Source organism: Triturus cristatus, chromosome 8 (assembly GCF_964204655.1).
Source record: "Triturus cristatus chromosome 8, aTriCri1.1, whole genome shotgun sequence".
NCBI lineage: Eukaryota > Metazoa > Chordata > Amphibia > Caudata > Salamandridae > Triturus > Triturus cristatus.
In genome coordinates this window covers 977,914,287-977,934,854 of record NC_140591.1, presented here as the reverse complement: position 1 = coordinate 977,934,854, position 20,568 = coordinate 977,914,287, and the positions used below count along the sequence as shown (strand labels likewise).

General features: G+C 42.8%; 1 protein-coding gene across 7 annotated transcripts in view; it reads right to left on the bottom strand.

The window, feature by feature from the left end:
- BCLAF3 (BCLAF1 and THRAP3 family member 3) overlaps positions 1 to 20,568 on the bottom strand; it is a 604,159-nt gene that overhangs the window by 358,153 nt on the left and 225,438 nt on the right. For 5 of the 7 annotated variants that reach the window (XM_085622512.1, XM_085622513.1, XM_085622514.1 and 2 more), the window contains exon 8: positions 19,016 to 19,051. In XM_085622512.1, the coding sequence (XP_085478638.1) occupies positions 19,016 to 19,051 (36 nt within the window). Of the gene's footprint in view, positions 1 to 78; positions 1,239 to 19,015; positions 19,052 to 20,568 lie in introns of those variants that run through there. The other 2 variants (XM_085622519.1, XM_085622518.1) reach the window with 1 other exon arrangement.

Genomic DNA, 20,568 nt, shown 5'->3' with positions numbered 1-20,568 from the left:
GTCACAGAACAAAATCTTCTTCCATAGGACCATGCACAACCAGTTACAGCCTACTTAAAGAATGCATTGGAACACAAATTTGTTTGTTTAAAAAAAAAAAAAAAAAAAGATGTATTTATTGATTTCAGATCAATACAACCGTGATGAGTTGGTCAAGGACACCAATTCTCACACACATTAAGCATATGCATTAATCAATACTTAGAATGCAAGGTAAGGTGACAATGAACAAGATTATTTAATATAATACATGGTATTTATACATCTGGTAAACCAACAAAGAATATACTGTGGTCTGTAACCTTGTTCAATTAGGCATTGGTCCACAATGATCTACTCATTACAAACGCCTAGAACCTTCAGCACATCATTCAGGAGGAACATGCCTGTCTTACACTAGAATGTATTTCACCCTATCCTAACGAAGATCAAGGTTCATGGTGATATTGTATTAGAAGAGAATTCCGAGTATAATAACTTGGATGGAAATGAAGTAGGTCATAAAAAGACACTCCCAAAATCAGAAGTTGATGCCAACTGCTGAGGATACGGAAAAGCCATCAGCCACTGACTGGAAAACATTTGTCACAGGACGAAATCTAGCTCTTACAATGGGGGAAAAGAAACGGTGTCAAAGAAAACACATTAAAAGTTTTGAACGCTCCAACACTAAAAGACACTGTACCATGCCCTAGAAGATGCAGTTAGAAGCAACGATGCGAGTGCATGCACTGTGTGCTCTCAGCTCTACAAAGTTTAAAAGGAAAAATGGGGAAGCAGCTTAAAAGGAAAATATTCAAATCTCCTGCAGAAAACTGCAAGGGGTCCCAAAAGCAGTGTTTCCTAGCTATCATCACAGACATGTTTTTTTTTTGTTATAAAAGGACACAGAGGCAGGGCTAATACATTTTCGTTGTTTACTTTATCTGCTTCAGAAAGTAAGAACCATGGAGAAATAGTAAATTCCCTTTTTTAAGGGAAAGAAAGAAGAAAACAATCATGTAACAGGTGCTCTCCCCACCAGTTAGAGTGGAACATTGTTTACAAGAGTTCCGCACAGTTGCGGTTCTTCCTTTTTCTTTGGTGCAGTTAACTGCACACCATCAGATAATCTTCAAAGGCGCATTCATTCTATGCGCAGAGTCCGGTGAATGATTCAGTGTCTGGTACCAGTCTGTTGTGTCACATACAACGCCTCCTCAATCACTCAGAGAATCCTCACATTCAGGGTCCAGAGGCTGAAACAAAACACAAAACAGGAAAATATTTAATGAGGGAGGGATTTTAGAGAAGGAATAATCCTCGCCTCCTCGTCTTTAATAAAATAAAGATTGTATGTTGGTATAGCTAAGGAAATCTACATTTTATGGCAAGACCGGGGGCTTCAGATTATGCAAACTCAGAGCAAGGCAATCCTAACAGGATGGAATGCTCAACAGGTTCAAAATAAGTCCCTAACCAAAAGCATCTTTAAGAATGTCTTCCACCTTGGTCTTTCTCGAAGGCCAGGGAACCCACAGCCCACTAACTGAGCGGTCCAAAAACAGCTGCATTAATTCCTGTTTACTACCCAACCCACTAAACTGATCTTGTTATCTAAAAGTATACATGGGAACCAGCTTGATAAAGTCTTCAAAATGTGGATAAGAAGCGTTCAGTGGAATAGCCAAGATCCTGAACACCTCAAGACACATAACCACACATATTAGGATGATACAGAAAATCTGGATGAAAAACAGAAGTCAAAAGGGTGTTGGTCCAAATCCTCAAGATAACGGTCACCCTCCGAAGAAAAAACTCAGTTGGTGACACCCAATACAAAGACATCTGATGCTTCACAGAGCAAAATAAGACGGGTAAGAAAAGCTAATTTTGAGGAAAGTTTTTTGAGACAATGATGATTCAGGATAGGCTAAGGCAGGAAACAAAATAAATATACCACAATTTACAATACCTTAGAATTGGTGAATGGATTTATTAAATTCAACTACCAGAAATCCCATAATGTGAGACTGACTTTAAAAACAGTCATTCTATAACTTCGCAGTTCAACAAAACGTCCAAGAGAATTTACTATAAACGGAGTATTAATGTGCTACTTCAGACATTAGTGGGTCCAGAGAACCGGGGAAATATACACTTTGTAGTTGTACACGGAGACAAAAATACTGTAATAAGGAGGATTTGGCCTTATGTCCTAATATGCCAGTAGGACATGAAACCGTGAAACCTTCCATGCCATCAAAAAGTGAGACTGATCACAATCTAAGTCAAGATGGCTAAATCAAGATTATCTAGAAAACCAATCTGGCCTACAAATGTAAAATTGAGGAAGCTATGCGTTTGGGTAAGATGCAAAAAACATGGGAGTAGCAGTCATCTGTTTTGCAGGCACTGAAAAATCTGTGATCAAACTTACTATGTTGTCTGTGCTGTACCTCTCGTTCCAATCCACTATAAAACTAATGGGATCCAGGAGTTTCCTTCCGAATTGAGGTACGATGAAAAAGCTCAGAATGGCATGGCTTTTGCCAGTTCTGCCTGGATCTTGTCCTGCCAAAAGCATGACTATATTGCTCTGCTACAAGGTCAAGAGAACTGACCTGAACAGACAATTCCTACAGAGAAACATTCCCACCCAAATGGACACATCCGTGCTTGTGAAGCCATTTTAAAATGAGGTCAATAATTTCACCTGCAGAAAAGGTATTATTACAGATTTCTCTCAATGTATTAAGAGATTGAAGCCTGATTCAACAGCATTGCTAATGAGTGGAGTTTCTCTGTAAGGCAATCTAATTGTGTGACATGAAAAGCAAGTTGTCTAGTTAACTGTTCATATGTATATCCATGGCTGTAGAAGCCCAAATAGGGGTTTCAGAGGCTGTAAAAACACTAGTTAAAGTAAAGAGCAAATAAAAGTCCCCAAACCACTTTCACGTTTGGAGATAGACAATAAGAGTTGTGTGGCTTTCAGACAAAAGGGATGCTAACCTTTGGGAAGGGATAGACTAGAAAATATGAAGTCAGAAGTAATCACTAATTTGATCTGACCTTTAACGAGTCCACCTGAAATAGAGGGATCCCAAAAGCAAGAAAAATTAAACAGCTGTTGGCAAAGTTTGGCTTCAGGCAAAGCGCAAATGCTGAGGAATGCGAGGGTGTAAAGAAAGAATTGGTCTGGAAAAATGTACCTCTGCCATGGGGACCAAAGTGATGAAAGCTTTAAGGAGACAGACAACCACAGCAACGCTGATGTCTACTAGTTCTGCTCAAAATAAAGGGTACAAATATTTTTTATCATGGCTGTTTAGGCCTTAAGTAAAGAAATCTGCTGAGGAATGTGTTTATCTCTAGTGACGTTATCTACAGACAAGCAGGCCATGAGCATCTGAGAAAGCTTATGCAACTCATCACGTATTCAACAACACCCATAGAAGTGATGATTGACTACTGCATGATACCCCAACAGCTTAGGTGTCTTGCAGAGGGTTCATATTGGACTGCCTCCCGACTTGTCAAAACACTTGCAAGGTATGTCCCTATCCCCACTGCTCTTTCTCCTCGCGATTGAACCCCTGTCAGCAGCAATTTGTATGTCCTGGGAGGTCGAAGGAATCCTCATGGATGCTGGGGAGATTAAGATTATGCTCTATGCGTTTGATATTTTGCTCCTTCTCACCAACCAGACTTTTAAAATTGCAGCTTTGCGGTCTATTATAGACAATTTTTCTAGCCTATCGGGTTAAAGAGTTAATTGGTCGAAGAGCAAAGCCCTGCAGATGACCAAAAACACCAAGTGTGTGCATTACATGATTTGGATGCCACAGAGGCTTCGATACCTAGGCATCCAAAATAACAGGGGACTCTCTCACATGATGAAGGATAACCTTTTTTTCACTGATTGATCACACCATATGGGATTTGTTGAAATGGGTACACCTCAACATATCTTTCTGGTGGAAAGTGAAGACAGTAAAATTACTACAGCAACGTAACTACACCTGCTTCACTAATGATAGCCTCGGTCCGAAAATCAGGCAGCCTCCTCTGCCTCCGTTATCCTTTGCACACCTTGCCTGGTCCGCATTTTAATCTTGAATCATGCTTTCCGTCTCTTAAAAAAAAAAAAAAAGACCTGCAAAATATATCACCCCTCTTTACAGAAAGAGTTTCCTTGACTCCTATGCTAGCAAGGAAAATGAGCCAGTTCCCCCATTTTGTAATGTAGGATAGTCCTAATGCAAGTGTCCTACAAGCTGAGTTCTGGAGTGCATCCTTTTAATGGACACCCATAAAAGTGTTTGCACTACATACAGTCTGCACTTGATTTATCTTAAATATGAAATCACTTTCCAGCAGCCTATAAACTGTGTGCAATACAATTTGAAAATAATGACTTGCATAATCCCTGTGCTTTCTGTCACAGGTTGGGATATCATAGCACTATAAATACATAAGTCACTACTACCCATTGCGCCAACCGGGATTTAAGTCTGTGACCCTCTGGTCACATACACAGATATCTGATGGAGTTTTCATAACATAAAAGAGTACAGTTACAATGGATTAGTCTAACATGCATTTATTTCTCATTCACGGTGTTTGTGTTAAAAGAAATGATGCAATATGTTGTTCTTTGTAGCCAGGTCTTTGATCCGTCACAGAATTCACTTACCTAACCCTCTCAGTTCCATTACCTTCTTTTAAGCACTTCAACCCTGCAGTCAAATGAAGATAGATGGAAAAGACCCCAAATAAACAAAGTTGCACACCTAGGCCTATTTATTTACAAGTATTGTTGAAGCATATCGTCCCCTCGGCCCCCCCGCACTCCCAGAATACAGCCACAACCCAGTGAGTGAGCGTGGACTTTTTATGGACTGTGTTGATTTTAAACTATTGAGACAAGCGTTTTAGAGCATTATAAAAATGGTAAATATTTCTAAAAAGTATATGCTGCAGAACCAGTTTAGGTTGGTTCTATATTCAAATGTCCGTGCCAGACGGCTCTCCAGACTCAGCCTTTGTTTAGTGATGCCCGACACATTAGGGCTGTGTCCAGCCTTGAGCACCCATAACCGATGGACAACAACCATGTGCAATGCAATAGGTCTCACATTTACGAGAGTTTGAGCTACTGGCATTGTAAATTACAATGCCTTTTATTGATGAGTTGTATTTGAAAAAAACAGTTAATTAAAAGGCATTGTGATTAACAATGCCAATAGCTTAAACTCTCGCAAATGTGAGACCTATTGCATTACAAATGCGTTTGGAACCCGTGCTATGAAGATAAAAAAAAAGTTTTAAAAAAAAGCATTAGGGGAGAGTGTCCGGCCTCCAACAGCAGTCAGGACAAAGCTATTTGAGAAAATAGTGCTCGGAGGCTGCAATTAAAGCCTACTGAGTAACACACTCAACAGAGGGTGTCCTTATGGGAGGACGTTACAAAATAAGACAAGGCAGTACTAAGGAGGGACTACTAAGCCTATTGACCAATGAAAAGCCACAGTTTACTGTGGACAATTACACAAGCCAATGAAAAATATGGGTAGAGAGTGGGCGAAGCTTCAAGTCCATACCTGAATACAGTTGCACAAGTTCTGTGTTGCCATGGTGTGCATCGTGTGGCTATCTCCCGTACTAGCGATGCTAGGGTGATGCGTTCTTGAGACAGTGCACTGTGTGAAATCTCTAGCTGTGTCATCTGTTGCATTTTTTATTAGTATCATTTCACATATGCAATTATGTCCTGAATACGGGCATACTCTATACAAATTATTCAAACTCACTGGAGGAGGGTACTGCATTGTAAATGGCGAGCTTAATTATATTTACTAAGCTTCATAAATTCATAGTATAGATATAAAATTATACGTCCGTAATAACGAAGAAATAATTAAATAAATCTTTTGTCGAGGGGAGGACCGAAGAAAGTCTAGCAAAGCTGCATTTCAGCGGCAACAGTTTGCACGGACCATATATTGCGTTTCATTAATTCATTAATTATCTTTATTTCGACTTAAAAATTTCATAAAAGAAATCACAATACATTACCTAAACAGATTGTTGCAGATTATGGTATAAAATCTAAAATACATTATCCCATCACAGTTATTAATCATAACGTTTTCTTGGCATATCCATAAAATCAACTGAAAGTCCCACTCCTCATTACTAGGCTTCATGCACCTTGAGCTAAACATTGATGCACCAAGTCTCATTTTGCCACAAGATTTCTTCTAATATTCCACATGGCAGCTAAAAATTTACTTACAGCAAAGACAGTTAATGGGGATAGGTCAGTTTTTAATATTCGATAAGAATGCAAGTATTGCCTAATCCCCCAATTTCTACATATGGGAATGATCCACTTCTTCCTGGGCTTCCGATAGGAAGGACAGAAGAACATAACATGGATATCATTCTCCAACTCCTCAGAGCAGGCTGGACAGTTTTTGCTGGTAGATGGGTGCCATCTACTAGTAAGGGCTCTTATTGGTAAAGAGGTATATCTCCATTGGAGGAAAAGTTTCCTTAGGCCAGTGTGGCTAATGTCGTCCAAGACAGTCTCCATCTTATAGTAGTCTTTCGTTGCTACGAATGTACTGGACATTGTCCCCAATTGGTCGTTCAGTAAGCAAGCAGACAGATTATAATCATAATACATGTTAACCAGGTCTTCACAGGATATATTTCTACTAGCCTCTTCGGGGTTTGTCCACAGTGAAGGGCAACCCAACCTCTCAAATTCCTGCTTTATATATTTTAGCCAGGGAAGTTTCCATATATTTGGGAATTTCAATAATTCCTTAAGCTCTTGCCTATAGCTAAAAAGTTCAGGGGTTACCCACAAGCGCCTCCAAAAAGTTAAAGGCTTCAACCCCAATTCCTCCTTTAAAGATCTTATTCCCAAATCAAGTCTGAGGGGAAGAAGGGGTGAACTAGTAGGCAGGGAAGCTAACCGCCTAAGAAACTTATTTTCCGTGGCAGTGATTGCAGGGGCGCAATTGTGTCCCCACAACTCACCACCATAGGTTATTGCCCCACGTGCCTGCATTTTATAAATTTCGAGAGGGGGGCTGATGGGTTTGGTCGTAGATTTATTCCAGTTTAATAATCCCCCCCGCCTTTTGGGTTAACTTTAGTTGGGATTTAGTCTGATGTTGAGCCCAGGTCATATTTTCATTAAGAGTCAAACCCAAATTCTCAAACGTCTGAACTCTTTCCAGGCTCACACCATTTATGACAGGGTTTGGGCGGGATGTCTTTGGAGGATTAAAAATCTAAATTTCGTTTTGGCCGTATTTATTTCCAGCCCCCGGTCATGGCAAAACGAGACAAAACTCTCCAGAACTCGCTGGATACCCATTGGAGTTTTAGCGAGTAACAGGGTATCATCAGCGAACATAATCGCTGATATCCCTGTACCGCCAAGCTTTGGTGCGTCTCTATTAGGGGCCGCGTTCAGATGGGAGATGACTCCGTTTACGTAGAGGCAGAACAGGGTTGGCGCCAAAACGTAACCCTGCCTAACCCCCCTGTCAACGGGAAAGCTAGATGACAAATTGCCTTCTCTCCCACACCTGACCCTTGCAAAATTATAAGTAAATCTTTTGTCGAGGGGAGGACCGAAGAAAGTCTAGCAAAGCTGCATTTTAGCGGCAACTGTTTGCACGGACCATATATTGCGTTTCACCATTTGATGTGCAGGTCTTGCTAGCAGGGCAAGTGCTGAATGTGGGTCACGTGACAAGATGTCTCTCTTTGCAGCATCTATGGATTGATCGTGGGACTTCAGCCATACTCTGTGCAGGGTGGGTTTCTGTGAAGTAAGTCCGGGAAGCGTTGCTCGGGTTATGCTACATGTAACTTGCTTTGCTCGAGTCACAAGGGGCATCAGTCGATGTGTTTGAAGGAACTTACATTTGGTCTTTATTGCGAAGTACACGAGCCATGTCTATGCATGTTATGTGACACAACAAGTATAAACCATACAATGTAAGTGCAATGAGTTAAGAAGAGGCATGTACTATTGCAAATGTTCCCCAATGTCAGTGCGTGGGGTTACAAAGCCAAGGCATTTACCTTTGTATATGTCTAATATTTATGTTCTTTTTAAGAAGTGTATTCAGCAAGTAAGAACAGAACGCTACCAAAAGCACTCTCGAAATTATCTACAGATGTGAGTAGAAGCACCTCCTTATGCTTGAATGAAATCGAGGACCAGTTGTCCAGTTGATGGATTGTAGTGTACTTTATTAGCAACAACAATCCTAAATATTCTATTTTCAACAACACCAACAGTTTGTAGTATGCAACTGCATGTCACTGCTTGAAACTTGCTGATCACTACTGGAAAGTGACGCCATCACTCGGGTCACAATTTGGAGAAGTCAGATAAAGGTCAGGTGCTGTTGTCTCTCAGATAAACAACAGAGGGTGCTATTGCACAGTACTCCGCTGCGTAATGCCGCGTCAAAGAGGCGCAGTGAAGCGGCCTGAAAAGGAGCGGATTCATGAATTTCAGCATCAGAGTCTGTCTTTGTAAGCATATGAGGGGAGAAGGATAGATAACTAATTCTAGATCAGAGCCTAAAATTATAGGGCAGCCTCTTACACAAAGCAGCATTTTTTGATATCATGGAATCTCCTTTGAATTAGAGAGACTTCCTCCTGTTGTCAGTAGGCGATGCGAGAGGCTCACTTCTGGATTTATTTATGCCATTTGTGCGAGTGCAGCAGGCTACCCGCACAGTGCCCAAAATGACGGCCAGTGAATGCTAGAACAGTTAGGCCTTACTCAGCCACACTGCAAAAAGAGACCGGCTAAGCCAGCATGAACATCTGAGCCAGCCTGACAAATCTACTCATCCCACAAAAAAGAATTCAGTAATGTACGACTAAGCCACCTCCACCCCCCTAGACCCCCTGAATTCCCCCCACCAGACGTCCGTGCTATAAAACAAAATAAACAAGCATTGGCATAGCCTTTGGGACCTTATAAGTGTTTAGCCATGCAACAGTTGCATAACTAAATACTTATAAGGTCCCAAAAGTGAGACCTATTGGCTATGCCAAACGGCCGTGCGGCCGCGAAAGTGATCGCAATCAAACATCAAAGCGGCCATGTGGCCGCAAAAGTGAAAGTAATTGCGGAAAAGTGCGGTGCGCGTGCCCGCGTACATGCACTGTAGCTCTAGGCTGGCCTGGTAGCACTTTTTGGAGCCCTCTCAAAAAGTCTCGCCAAGCCAATGAAAAATATGGGTGGAGCCTAAATACAGCATGCCTCTCAAAGCAGCGCATGCGCTGCCCAGGCTCAATCTAAAAAGGTGCGAGGTTCAGTATTTCCCAGGTCAGCCAAATTGAAAGTGTGGCCAAGAACGACAGAAGGCACAGGAGTCCCCTAAGGGGTACCTTTCACATTGCAGAACAGAATCTGCTGTTCCAGCCATCACTCCAACTATCTATCAAAGGGCAGAGCTCCAGAAAGTCTAAGCAGCAGCCCCTTTCTAGCAAGGTCTTCATTACATTTCTAAAGGGAACCCCCTCACGTCATGGATCTGCATCTCCACTCACAAAAAAGGCAATACCCTTCCACTGTCCGGAGAAGCTGTCCTCATCCTATATTTTGTGCAATGTCAAACCGGATGATCCCACTGGGCTTTATAATTAATACTGTGAGCCAAACTGGAGGCTGAACAACAGTCGACATGCACTTAAGCATTTACATAATCTCCTTTCAATGTTTGCGTTCACCCCCTGAACTGGTCAGCTCCCCCTGTTAAAGCAGTGGTCTTGGGGTAAACTAGCAGTAGAAAGTCTGCTCACCGTACACTAGCGCCTATTACCAGATCTAAAACAACACTGTCTTCACATGAAAGAAATATGCTACTTACCAGTATGCATCTGTTCTTGGCATGTAGAGCTGCAGATCTACACACTTTTGCATAGATCGCTATCTGGTGTTGGGCCCGGATGTTTGCAGTTTCTTTTTCCTCTTGGAAAGTCTTTGGAAGTCACGGGGTCGGTGACTCCTCCTTTGGTTCGTATTGCGCATGGGCTTCGGCTCCATCCTCAGATTGTTTTTCGCCAGCGGGGAAAGATGGAGCGTAGTAATAACAGTAAAGAAACCCATGTGTGTTGTATCTAAATAAGATAGACTGGAACGGATACAGGTAGCCGGGGAGGCGGGTGGGAGTGTGTAGATCTGCAGCTCTAAATGCCAACCACAGATGCATACTGGTAAGTAGCATATTCCATTCGAGGCATATGAGCTGCAGATTACACACTTTTGCATAGACTATATAGCAGTACCCAACCCTAGCGGCGACCGCCGGCATCCGTTGCAGTGGTTTGGAACAGTGTTTTTAGTACAGCCTGGCCCACACTAGCTTGTTGCTTGGTTTGCACATCTACACAGTAATGTTTTGTGAAAGTGTGTGGTGTTGACCATGTCGCTGCTTTGCAGATGTCATCTAATGGTATGTTCCCTAGAAAAGCCATAGAAGCCCCTATCTTCCTTGTAGAGTGGGCTTTAGGGGGAACAGATAGCGTACGTTTTGCTTTGTGGTAGCAAATCTGTATGCATTTTACAATCCACCTAGCTATCCCTGATTTAAAAATAGGGTTGCCTTTATGTGGTGGAGAGAAAGAGACAAATAGCTGTTTGGTTTTTCTGAAAGGTTGTGTTCTTTGGATATAGTAAAGTAAGGCCCTTTTAACATCCAGTGTGTGTAGAGCCCTTTCCGCAACAGTTTGAGGTTTTGAGAAAAAAAACGGTAATTCTACCGATTGGTTCAGATGGAAGGTAGAAATGACTTTGGGTAGGAATTTTGGGTTGGTGCGGAGTACAACCTTGTTCTGATGCATTTGGAGAAAAGGTTCCTGTATAGTGAGTGCTTGTATTTCACTAACAATTCTAAGGGAAGTGATGGCCACTAGAAAAGCGGTTTTCCATGTGAGAAATTGCAGCTCACATTTATGCAATGGATCGAAAGGCGGTCCCATTAGCCTTGTGAGAACTATATTTAAATTCCAGACAGGTGAGGGTGGTACTCTGGGTGGAATTACTCTTTTGAGGCCTTCCATAAAGGTTTTGATGGCAGGCACCCTGAAAAGTGATAGGTGCTGTCTGTTTTGTAAGTAAGCAGCAATTGCTGCGAGGTGTAACCGAATGGATGTATATGCTAGGTTACACCTTTGTAGATGGAGCAAGTAACATATGATGTGCTGTATGGATACATCTAGAGGGTTGATTGTGTTATGGCAGTAAACAACAAATCTTTTCCACTTTGCAGCGTAGCATGCCCTAGTAGTAGGGCGTCTAGCTTCTCTGATAATATTCATGCAATCAGGGGGAAGGTTAAGGTATCCGAATTCTAGGACCTCAGGAGCCAGATCGCAAGGTTGAGCTGAGCTGGGTCCGGGTGCCTGATCTCTCCATGGTTCTGGGTTAGGAGGCATGGTGAGAGGAGTAACTTTTGGTGTGGCACCACCGAGAGTTCCAGCAGTGTGGTGTACCACGGTTGTCTGGCCCATGTTGGAGCTACCAGGATGAGCGTGAGGGAATGCTGTTGTAGCTTTCGCACCACTAATGGAATTAGTGGGAGTGGTGGAAAAGCGTACGCAAATTTGTCTGACCAGTTCATCCATATCGCATTGCCTTTGGACAATGGGTGTGGATATCTGGCGGCGAAGCTTGGGCATTTTTTGTTTTCGTGGGTGGCGAAGAGGTCTATCTGTGGATGCCCCCACTTCTGAAAGAACGGGTGAAGCACCTGCGGGTGAAGTTCCCACTTGTGGATCTGCTGCGTCTGTCTGCTGAGCAGATCTGCCATGGTGTTTTGGACTCCTGGGACGTGTTGGGCCAGGAGAAAGATTTTCTGTGGATTTGCCCATCTCCATATGCTCCGTGCTAGTTGAGAGCTGTGGAGAGTGTGTGCCCCTTGTTTTTGAATGTAGTACATGGCAGTCATGTTCTCTGTGCGAATGAGGACTGCCTTGCCTGAAATCTGCGTCTGGAAGGATTCTAGGGCTAGAAAGATTGCCAGTAACTCCAAATGGTTGATGTGGAGTAACTTCTGTTGCGGCGTCCATGTGCCCTGCACGGTGAGATGTAACAGATGAGCTCCCCAGCCGGAGAGCGATGAGTCTGTTAGGATTATTTGTGGAACCGGGTCCAGGAACGGTCGACCTCTGGAAAGATTTGTGGTGTTCCACCACTGCAGAGAGCGATGGGTGAGACCGTCTACCAACACCAGATCTGTCAGTTGCCCCTGGGCCTGGTTCCACTGGCGCGCTAAGCACTCTTGGAGTGGACGCATCTGGAGTCTTGCATGAGGCACTATGAAAATGCAAGAGGCCATCATCCCTATCAGTTGCATAAACACTCTTGCTGGGAGAGATTGTTGAAGTATGAATTTTTGACGCAGAGCCTGTATGTTTGCAATCCTGGCAGGATTGGGATAGGCTATGGCTTTTGAGGTGTCTATGGTGGCACCAAGGTATTGCTTTGTGTGTGATGGTATCAGGTGGGACTTTTGGTGGTTCACCGTGAAACCTAGCTGGTGAAGTAGTTGGATTGTAGCGGCGGTGTGGTGCACACATTGGTTGTAGGACGTGGCTTTTATTAGCCAGTCGTCCAAATATGGGAAGACGTGAATGTGCTGTCTTCTGAGGTGTGCTGCCACTACTGCTAGGCACTTGGTGAATACCCTTGGTGCTGTTGTGACCCCGAACGGGAGCACCTTGAACTGGTAGTGCTGTCCGTCCACTACAAATCTGAGGTACTTTCTGTGAGCATGGTGTACTGGAATGTGAAAGTATGCGTCTTTCAAGTCCAGTGTGGTGAGAAAGTCGTTCTGGGAGAGGAGTGGAATAACCTGTTAAAGGTTACCATGTGAAAATGGTCTGAATGTATGTAAGTGTTTAGAGGCCTGAGATCTAGAATAGGTCGTAGAGTCTCGTCTCTTTTTGGAATCAGAAAGTACAGGGAGTAGACCCCTAAAATTTGCTGATTGATGGGGACTTGCTCTATGGCTTGTTTTTGCAGGAGGGAGATTACTTCCTGTTTTAATAATGTGGCATGTTCTTGTGACATTGGGCGTTGCCTGGGTGGAATGTTTGGGGGGGTAGATGTTAATTCTAGGCAGTACCCTGAATGAATAATTTGGGTCACCCATCTGTCTGAGGTGATGGTCTCCCAGACGTGAAGGAAATTTCGTAGTCTGCCCCCGACCGGAGTGGGATGGTCTGGAGGGAGCGGGGGAAAGTCATTGGGTAGGCGGTGTGGCAGAGCGGGCGGTATTTGTTTTGCCTCTGCCTTTATTATTATTGCCTCTGTAGCCGCCTCTTTGATAACCCCTTGTGAAGGTGGACTGAGGAGGGGATTTGTAGGACGTGGATGCGCTATCTGAGGAGTAGCCTCTACCCGTGCCCCGAAAGGAAGAGCGGCGAAAGAAGCGCCTAGGAGTGTGTGACTGTAGGGCTCCCATGGATTTCGCCGTATCAGTGTCTATCTTCATCTTTTCGAGGGCCTCATCAACCTTTGGACCAAATAAATGTTGTTGATCAAATGGGTGGTTTACTATGGAGGCTTGTACCTCAGATTTAAAACCTGAAACTCTTAGCCAGGCGTGGCGACGGAGGACGACACTGGTGTTTATGGCCCTGGAGGCTGTGTCTGCCGCATCTAGGGCACAGCGTATAGAGGTATTAGTTATGGTTTTTCCCTCTTGAATCAATTCATTAGCCCTATTTTTGTATTTTTCGGGGAGATGGTGCATGATGGTTTCTAGCTCATCATAATGCGCTCCATCGTATCTGGCCAATAGCGCTTGAGTGTTGGCGATACGCCATATATTGGCCGCTTGTGACGCAGTGCGCTTCCCTGACACGTCTAGGAGCTTGGACTCTTTGTCAGGTGGTGGTTCTTCGCCTGACGCCTGAGAATTTGATCTCTTTCTAGCTGTAGATACCACTAAGGAATACAGTGGTGCAGGGCCTTTAATGTAGGCGGGATCTGTGGGGGCGGCTTTATATTTTTTCTCTATACGTGGGTTTAGGACCCTAGCCCTGACTGGGTCATTAAAAACCTCTGGTGCATGTTTGATTACCCCTTTTAGCATAGGTAGTATAGCAGTAGACCTATGTGCAGTATCGAAGGTGTCTAGGAGGAAATCTTCCTCTACTGGGTCAGTATGTAGCTCTACCCCGTGATAATGTGCCGCCCTCTGTAGTAGGTGGTGAAAACATAACTAGTCTTCTGGTGGGGATGGCCTGGATGGATAAAGGTCATCCTGTGGTACATCTGGGATGTCTGGATTGTTATAATCATTCCATGGGTCTGGGGATCCAGTAGGGGTGGGGTCTTGCGGCACATCTGCTGGATCGTAGTAAGGGTCCCCTTGATCATCATGGTCTGGAGACGGGGTCAGAGAGCGATGAGGCAGGGGTGGAGAAGGTGGAGATAGAGAGGGTGGAGGAGGTGGGGAAGGCACTCTGAAAGGGGAGGTAGCACAGTCCTTCCTCTTTGGAGGTGGAGCTGGTTTGTCCAAATGTCTCTTTTTTGAAGACAGTGTCAAATGTCCAGTTTTTGGATCCTTGGTAAGTGTCTTTTGCAGAGGATCCGGTGTGAATAGTTCTTGCGACACTGTTTGTTCGGTCGGCGCCGAGGTTTTCGGGGCCGACTGCTTTTTAGGCTTGTCGTGCTTTTTTGTGACCTCCGATTTTTTGTTCGGTGCCGAGAGGGGCTTCGGCACGGGAGTGTCGGCACCGAGGGCCTTATGATGTTTGGTCGGCACCGAGAGGCCGGGTTTCGACACCGAGGGCTTTGGTGCTGAGCTCGGTGTGGAGGTGGAGGCCGATTTTTTCTTCGGTGCCGAAGGGTGTTTTTCGGCACCATGGGTAGGCTGGTTCGAGCCCGAGCTGCCAGAAGGCTTATTAGGCTTCTTTATCGGGCCCGAAGGTGGGGTGTTAGAAGCAGTGTCCTTGGTCTTGCCTAGGTTCGAAGGCGAAGGCGTGACCGAAGCCTTTGGCGCGGGTGTGGGAGGGGGTATAGTACTCACAACCCTCTGCGCCGGGGTGATGTCCTCCACATCTGAGTCGTCGGCTTCGGAAGCACTGACGAGGTAGTCGTCGTCTTCTTCGGTGTGCTGCTGTCCCGGAGCTTAGACGTCGTCCCCGAAGATGTCGACTGGAGTGGAGGTCGAGGAGTGCGCCATGTTGCGTCTGGCCCTTCGATCTCAAATAGTCTTTTTCGATCTAAAAGACTTACAGGCGGGAGAGTCTCGAGCCTCGTGTTCAGGGGAGAGGCAGAGGTTGCACACCTCATGAAGATCGGTGTGGGGGAATTTGGACCCACATCGAGAGCACTTCTTGAAGGGAGTTCTTTCCATCAGCCGAGACCGGAGCCGGGATAGGCCCGAAGGCCGCCATCGACGACTGGAATCGAAGAAGTGTCGAAGAGGTGGTGATTAAGATGATTTGTTATCTGAAGAATCTCGATGAACGAGTATTTTGCGTCGATCGTTGAACTGGAAAAGTTGGGAACCGGAGCGTGAAGTATTACATCCGAGCCCAATGGCGAAAAAAAAACAATCTGAGGATGGAGCCGAAGCCCATGCGCAATACGAAACAAAGGAGGAGTCACCGACCTCGTGACTTCCAAAGACTTTCCAAGAGGAAAAACAAACTGCAAAACTCCGGGCCCAACACCAGATGGCGATCTATGCAAAAGTGTGTAATCCGCAGCTCATATGCCTCGAACCTAATGTTTATTTCTGCAGTTCTTGCATTCTCAAAGTGCATTCTATCTCAAAACCAGTCCTTTATAGCCCTAAAACCCGGCATAAAAAAAATTATCTTTATTTAAAACACCTCATGGTCACCTTTCCTTTTTCTCCTTCTTTTCTATCTAACGCATGTTACTTCTCTCAGAGTACAACCTTTTAAGTCTCATACATGTTTGCCTTATTCTTCTTTAATGTATAACTGCAAATTTTACACAATTCATTTCAGAGATCACAAGCTTTTTAGTTTTTGGGAGAGTGCTACCCATGCAATCTAACATTTCAGAACCTCCTCAATCCTATCTTTTAATCCCACCAACATCTGCATGAATTCATCAACACACCTCCTCCCCACTCCCATTAATGATCAAACTTAACTTCTACTACTTGAATCTACCACAAAAAATACATGAACTAGTTTGCTTGCGTGTGCTAGACTAATATCAATAACCAGCCGTACTCCATAAAACTGGACTAACCACTAACCTTGGGTTCCAGAGCAGCGTGCTATACAGTGTAAAGCACTTCAATGCATCGTCAGTGGAAGTAAGGGCTACATAAATGCAATTACAATACACTATAAAAAGTTGAGCAGTTGGAGATTAGACTGACAATACTCGCAGAAATTAAAATACGAGACAAGCAAGAAGAAGAATGCCTGTACAATTGGAATTGTGAAGATGAGAGAATGGAGAAAAATCTTCCAGAATGTGTGTAGAAAAAGTGAATAGGAAATTAGCAAAATGCAGGGTAGAGTGAAGCGCCCCTTACCCACACCATAACAGATGTTTACCTTACCAAACAGGAAGATTAACATACAATACATAAAAGGAAACATGAGCAAGTCCGCGGATTACTCAGCATCGGACATTAAATTAACACAACGGAGTAAAAATACATTTTATAAAATGAGGAAATAAACTGTACAATTCACTTGCTCCTATTAGCAAAGTAAAAGGAAGAATATCATCTGCCAGAACTTCAATAAGGTGTAACACTCAGATTTGTTGAGAGCACCTGTTGCATGATTGTTTTGTTTTTATATTTTGTTTGGAAATAGGAAATAATCTGAAACCTTTGTCTTGCCATAAAAGCAACATTTCTTTGAAGACAGTTTTGTAACATGTTGGATGAAAGTTTCTCCTTGTATGCATTAATGCAACGGCTTCAGAGACAAAGAACCATTATAAAAGCATGCTTGGGCTAAACATTACAAGTCAAAAACACACAACCTTTACTATTTCAAGGTATACATGTGGAGTTTAGCAATCAGAAGAAACACAATCAGGAAATTGCTAGCCTGATGTTTTTCAGAGTTTGTTTGTTCATAAAAGTAAACAGTACATTTGATGGATTGATCCCTAAGCTTCAGGACTCCAAGTTGGCACTTTTACGACTCCATTTCAAAGCGTTAAACTTAAACTTTTATAGACCGTCTTAATGGCCCAGTTCTATCCATTCTGCTGCTGCTGCAAGTGATTCACGATATTGGTTTTCTACTTTGGGCTCCTCTGCTTGCTTATCAACATGATGTACCCATTTCTTACATAAAGTAGTGTAAAGCCCAAAGAAGGACCTAATAAATTATGTCAACTTATTGTTTCTAGAATAGGATCCGTTTCTACTTTCATGACATTCTTCTAATCCTACTTCCTGATTTCTTTACGTTTGATGGTAAACAATGCTAAATTGTATTTCTATGTGAAGTTCCACCAAAACATCTATTGGGCACCAGCCCAAGAACAAGAGGACGGTAAAGGCAAAGGAAATCACAATGAAAAAAACCCAGATTCCTCACTACATTGCGGAAGGGTAAATTTCATTCTGCTATAGCACAGCCAGCAGACTACTTTAGACATATTTTCCAAAATAGGAGAGTAATGGGAAGGGGTTTGCTTGCCTATCCTTTCCTTTGTCTGTCTTTTGAAAAAGATGGATTTACTGAGAAAAAATAACTTTTGTGGCAGTGGGAGAAACAGAGTACAGGTACCACTTTCATTAAAAATCACAAAAAAGACAAATACCTTCAATAATATTGATTTGTAACAACTGATAATTTGTGGATCCACACTAAGTTTGCATCGTCACAACTGAATACTAAGGACTTCAAAGAGTAATGTTAAGAAAGGAGACCGTGTGCGAGAGAGTGTGCGCGCGTCTGATAAGCACAGAATAGAGAGAACACCTGAGCACTCATAACAAATGTTGTAAGAAAAAGTTCCACAGATGTATAAATTGTATAAGTGTATATATATTATATAATAATGTCCAACAAGCCAACACGTTTCGTCCCGAGGGACTTTTTCAAGCCATAACTGAATAAACATACTCAGATGAGCATGGTTGCAAAGCATTGGTCGATAAGGGAGTATAATCAAAGAAAAGTATGTGAGGGGCAAATAAGTCAACCCAATATTAAAAATTATGGTCAGTATACAAGTCCCCCACCAAGGTAGGGAAGTCAATTTTGTACCTAGTAGAGAAATATTTTCATCATCCGCTGTTACACACAAGGGCTATGATAGGCTTATCTGCACCTGTTAGGATATAAGAAAACTCTAGCGATTCGCGTATTGACAGCAGGTGACAGAAATATATTCAAACTTATTTCTACTAGCTACAGAATGGACTCCCCTACTTTAATTGAGGACTTACATATTGTCTATAATTTTTAATATCGGGTTGAAATATTTGTCCCTCATACTTTTCTTCAATTAAACTCCCCTATCTACTATTGCTTTGGGATCATGCTCATTTGAGTATGTGTTCAATCACGCCTTGACAACGTGCCTCAGAATGAAACATGGTGTTGGCTGCATATCAAATATATACTTATACAAGGTATACATTTGTGTAATACCTTTTTCACAACATTTGTTATCGGAGTGCTCTGGCGTCCTCTCTAATCTGTGTTTATATGCTTTAGTCAGTCATTCTCCAAGATAGCAGGCAGGTCTGTGTTTTAACACCGTGCTAGCACCCACACTTGCCTCCCAGTTACACACACTCCAACCACAATCTTTGGATGTGCAGCAGTGAAGCCATGGCTACCAACCTTTTATCTAGTGTCTGTCTGTGCTTATGACTTTATGCATGCGTGTAATATTACCAGCAGACTCATTAACAAACTTTGGTGTACATAGCAGATATTAAGACCAAACTTGTGACTATGCCTTTATTTTTTTAATTCCTCCTGAAATTAGCATGACTTTTCTTCCTACCTTCCCTTTGAAAAGGCTTGCTCCTGAAATTCTTATCTGAAAGAAAAAAAAATAAACAATTTTAAATTAAGACTGCAGCAGAACAGATATTTTTTTGCAATACTGGTACACTATCTCGGTGTAAGGACAATCACATTCTTTGTATGCCACCAATGAACCAGACCTAATATAAATATTATGAGGTTCAAATACAAGAAAATGACCACAAGGAGGATACAAGGTTAAACCAAATCACAAACAGCATATTACGATTCAGGAACAGACAATGCAGGAGTGTATCAAAAGGAAAGAAGTTAAAATAAAATATAATAGAAACAAAATAGCACAGCCATAACAATTCTAAGACTATCCGACATATATCATAGATAATGAATTTATCAGCAATAAGCATATTAAGGATACAATTAATTGCACTTAACATAATGTACGCAACATGATGGTGGATATTTTCCGAGTGCTCACTACAGTTTATAATAAATAGTTACCTTTAAGCACCTCATTGCTTGCAGTGACTGAAGCAACACTCTGGAATTTGGCTTCCAGGTCTCAACATTCAGTAATTTTGCAAGTAATGTTAAAATATAATGTTTAAAGAAATATTTCTCCATTTACTTTTTTCTGCTCGTCCTAGTCTGGTAAAACAGGGAAGATGTACTACCCAGCGAAACAAGTGGCACCAAAGCAGTTTCGTGGTAATAAAAAAAGATATTAGAACAGGACCGGAATCTCGAGTTCTAACTAGCCCAAAAGAGTGCAGAAATTTACTACCTTAACTGTGCAATATTATGCAGAGCACCCACTGGTCCACACTGATGGTGGACAAATATATTTAAAAAAATAGTCGTCAACTTTCGAAGTAGTTGACAAGCTCATTCATGAATGTTGTAGACAGAATAGGACCGTCTAGCATGGAGTTCTCCTTTGAGCCAAATAGCTCTGTATATCCTATGTCACAGTACTCTAGTCTGGCCACGACCAGTGCCCTTGTCAGTTCAAATTAGGCAGCAGAAGAGGCTTGGCCCAATAGCTAGACTGATCATAAGAAGCAAGGGCAGAAGTGGTTGGCTCTGGTGTGAAGGGGACACCAGCTCCCTGCTAGCGTTCACCCAACATCAGAGTCCCACCTATTTGACAGAAATTACAATAGTTTCAGGTCAGTTCAGTTATAGGCAATGAATAACACATTGCCGTCTCAAGATGCCACCATCAGAGAACTTTGGCCGGCAGAGGTAAGTCAGTCCTTTGCCATGAATTTCCATCAATGAAAGCACAAATGGATTAATACAGACTAGCAAACCGCGCATCTCACCATATCCACACACCTTTAGATTCTCCAGCGATGTGCTTCGGTGGTTCCAGATGATGTAATGACTAGGGCTTTAAGAATTAATAAATGAATACTGACCTTTCTACACCAACTTCCTTGTATACTCTCAACCGTAGGGGCTTCAACTGGTATGGATGAGCAAGGGAAAAATGTACAATCTGCCTAGATGGCCTGTATATTTTGTAGGGGTATCGGAAAACATCATGCCAGAATTAGAAGATTCATA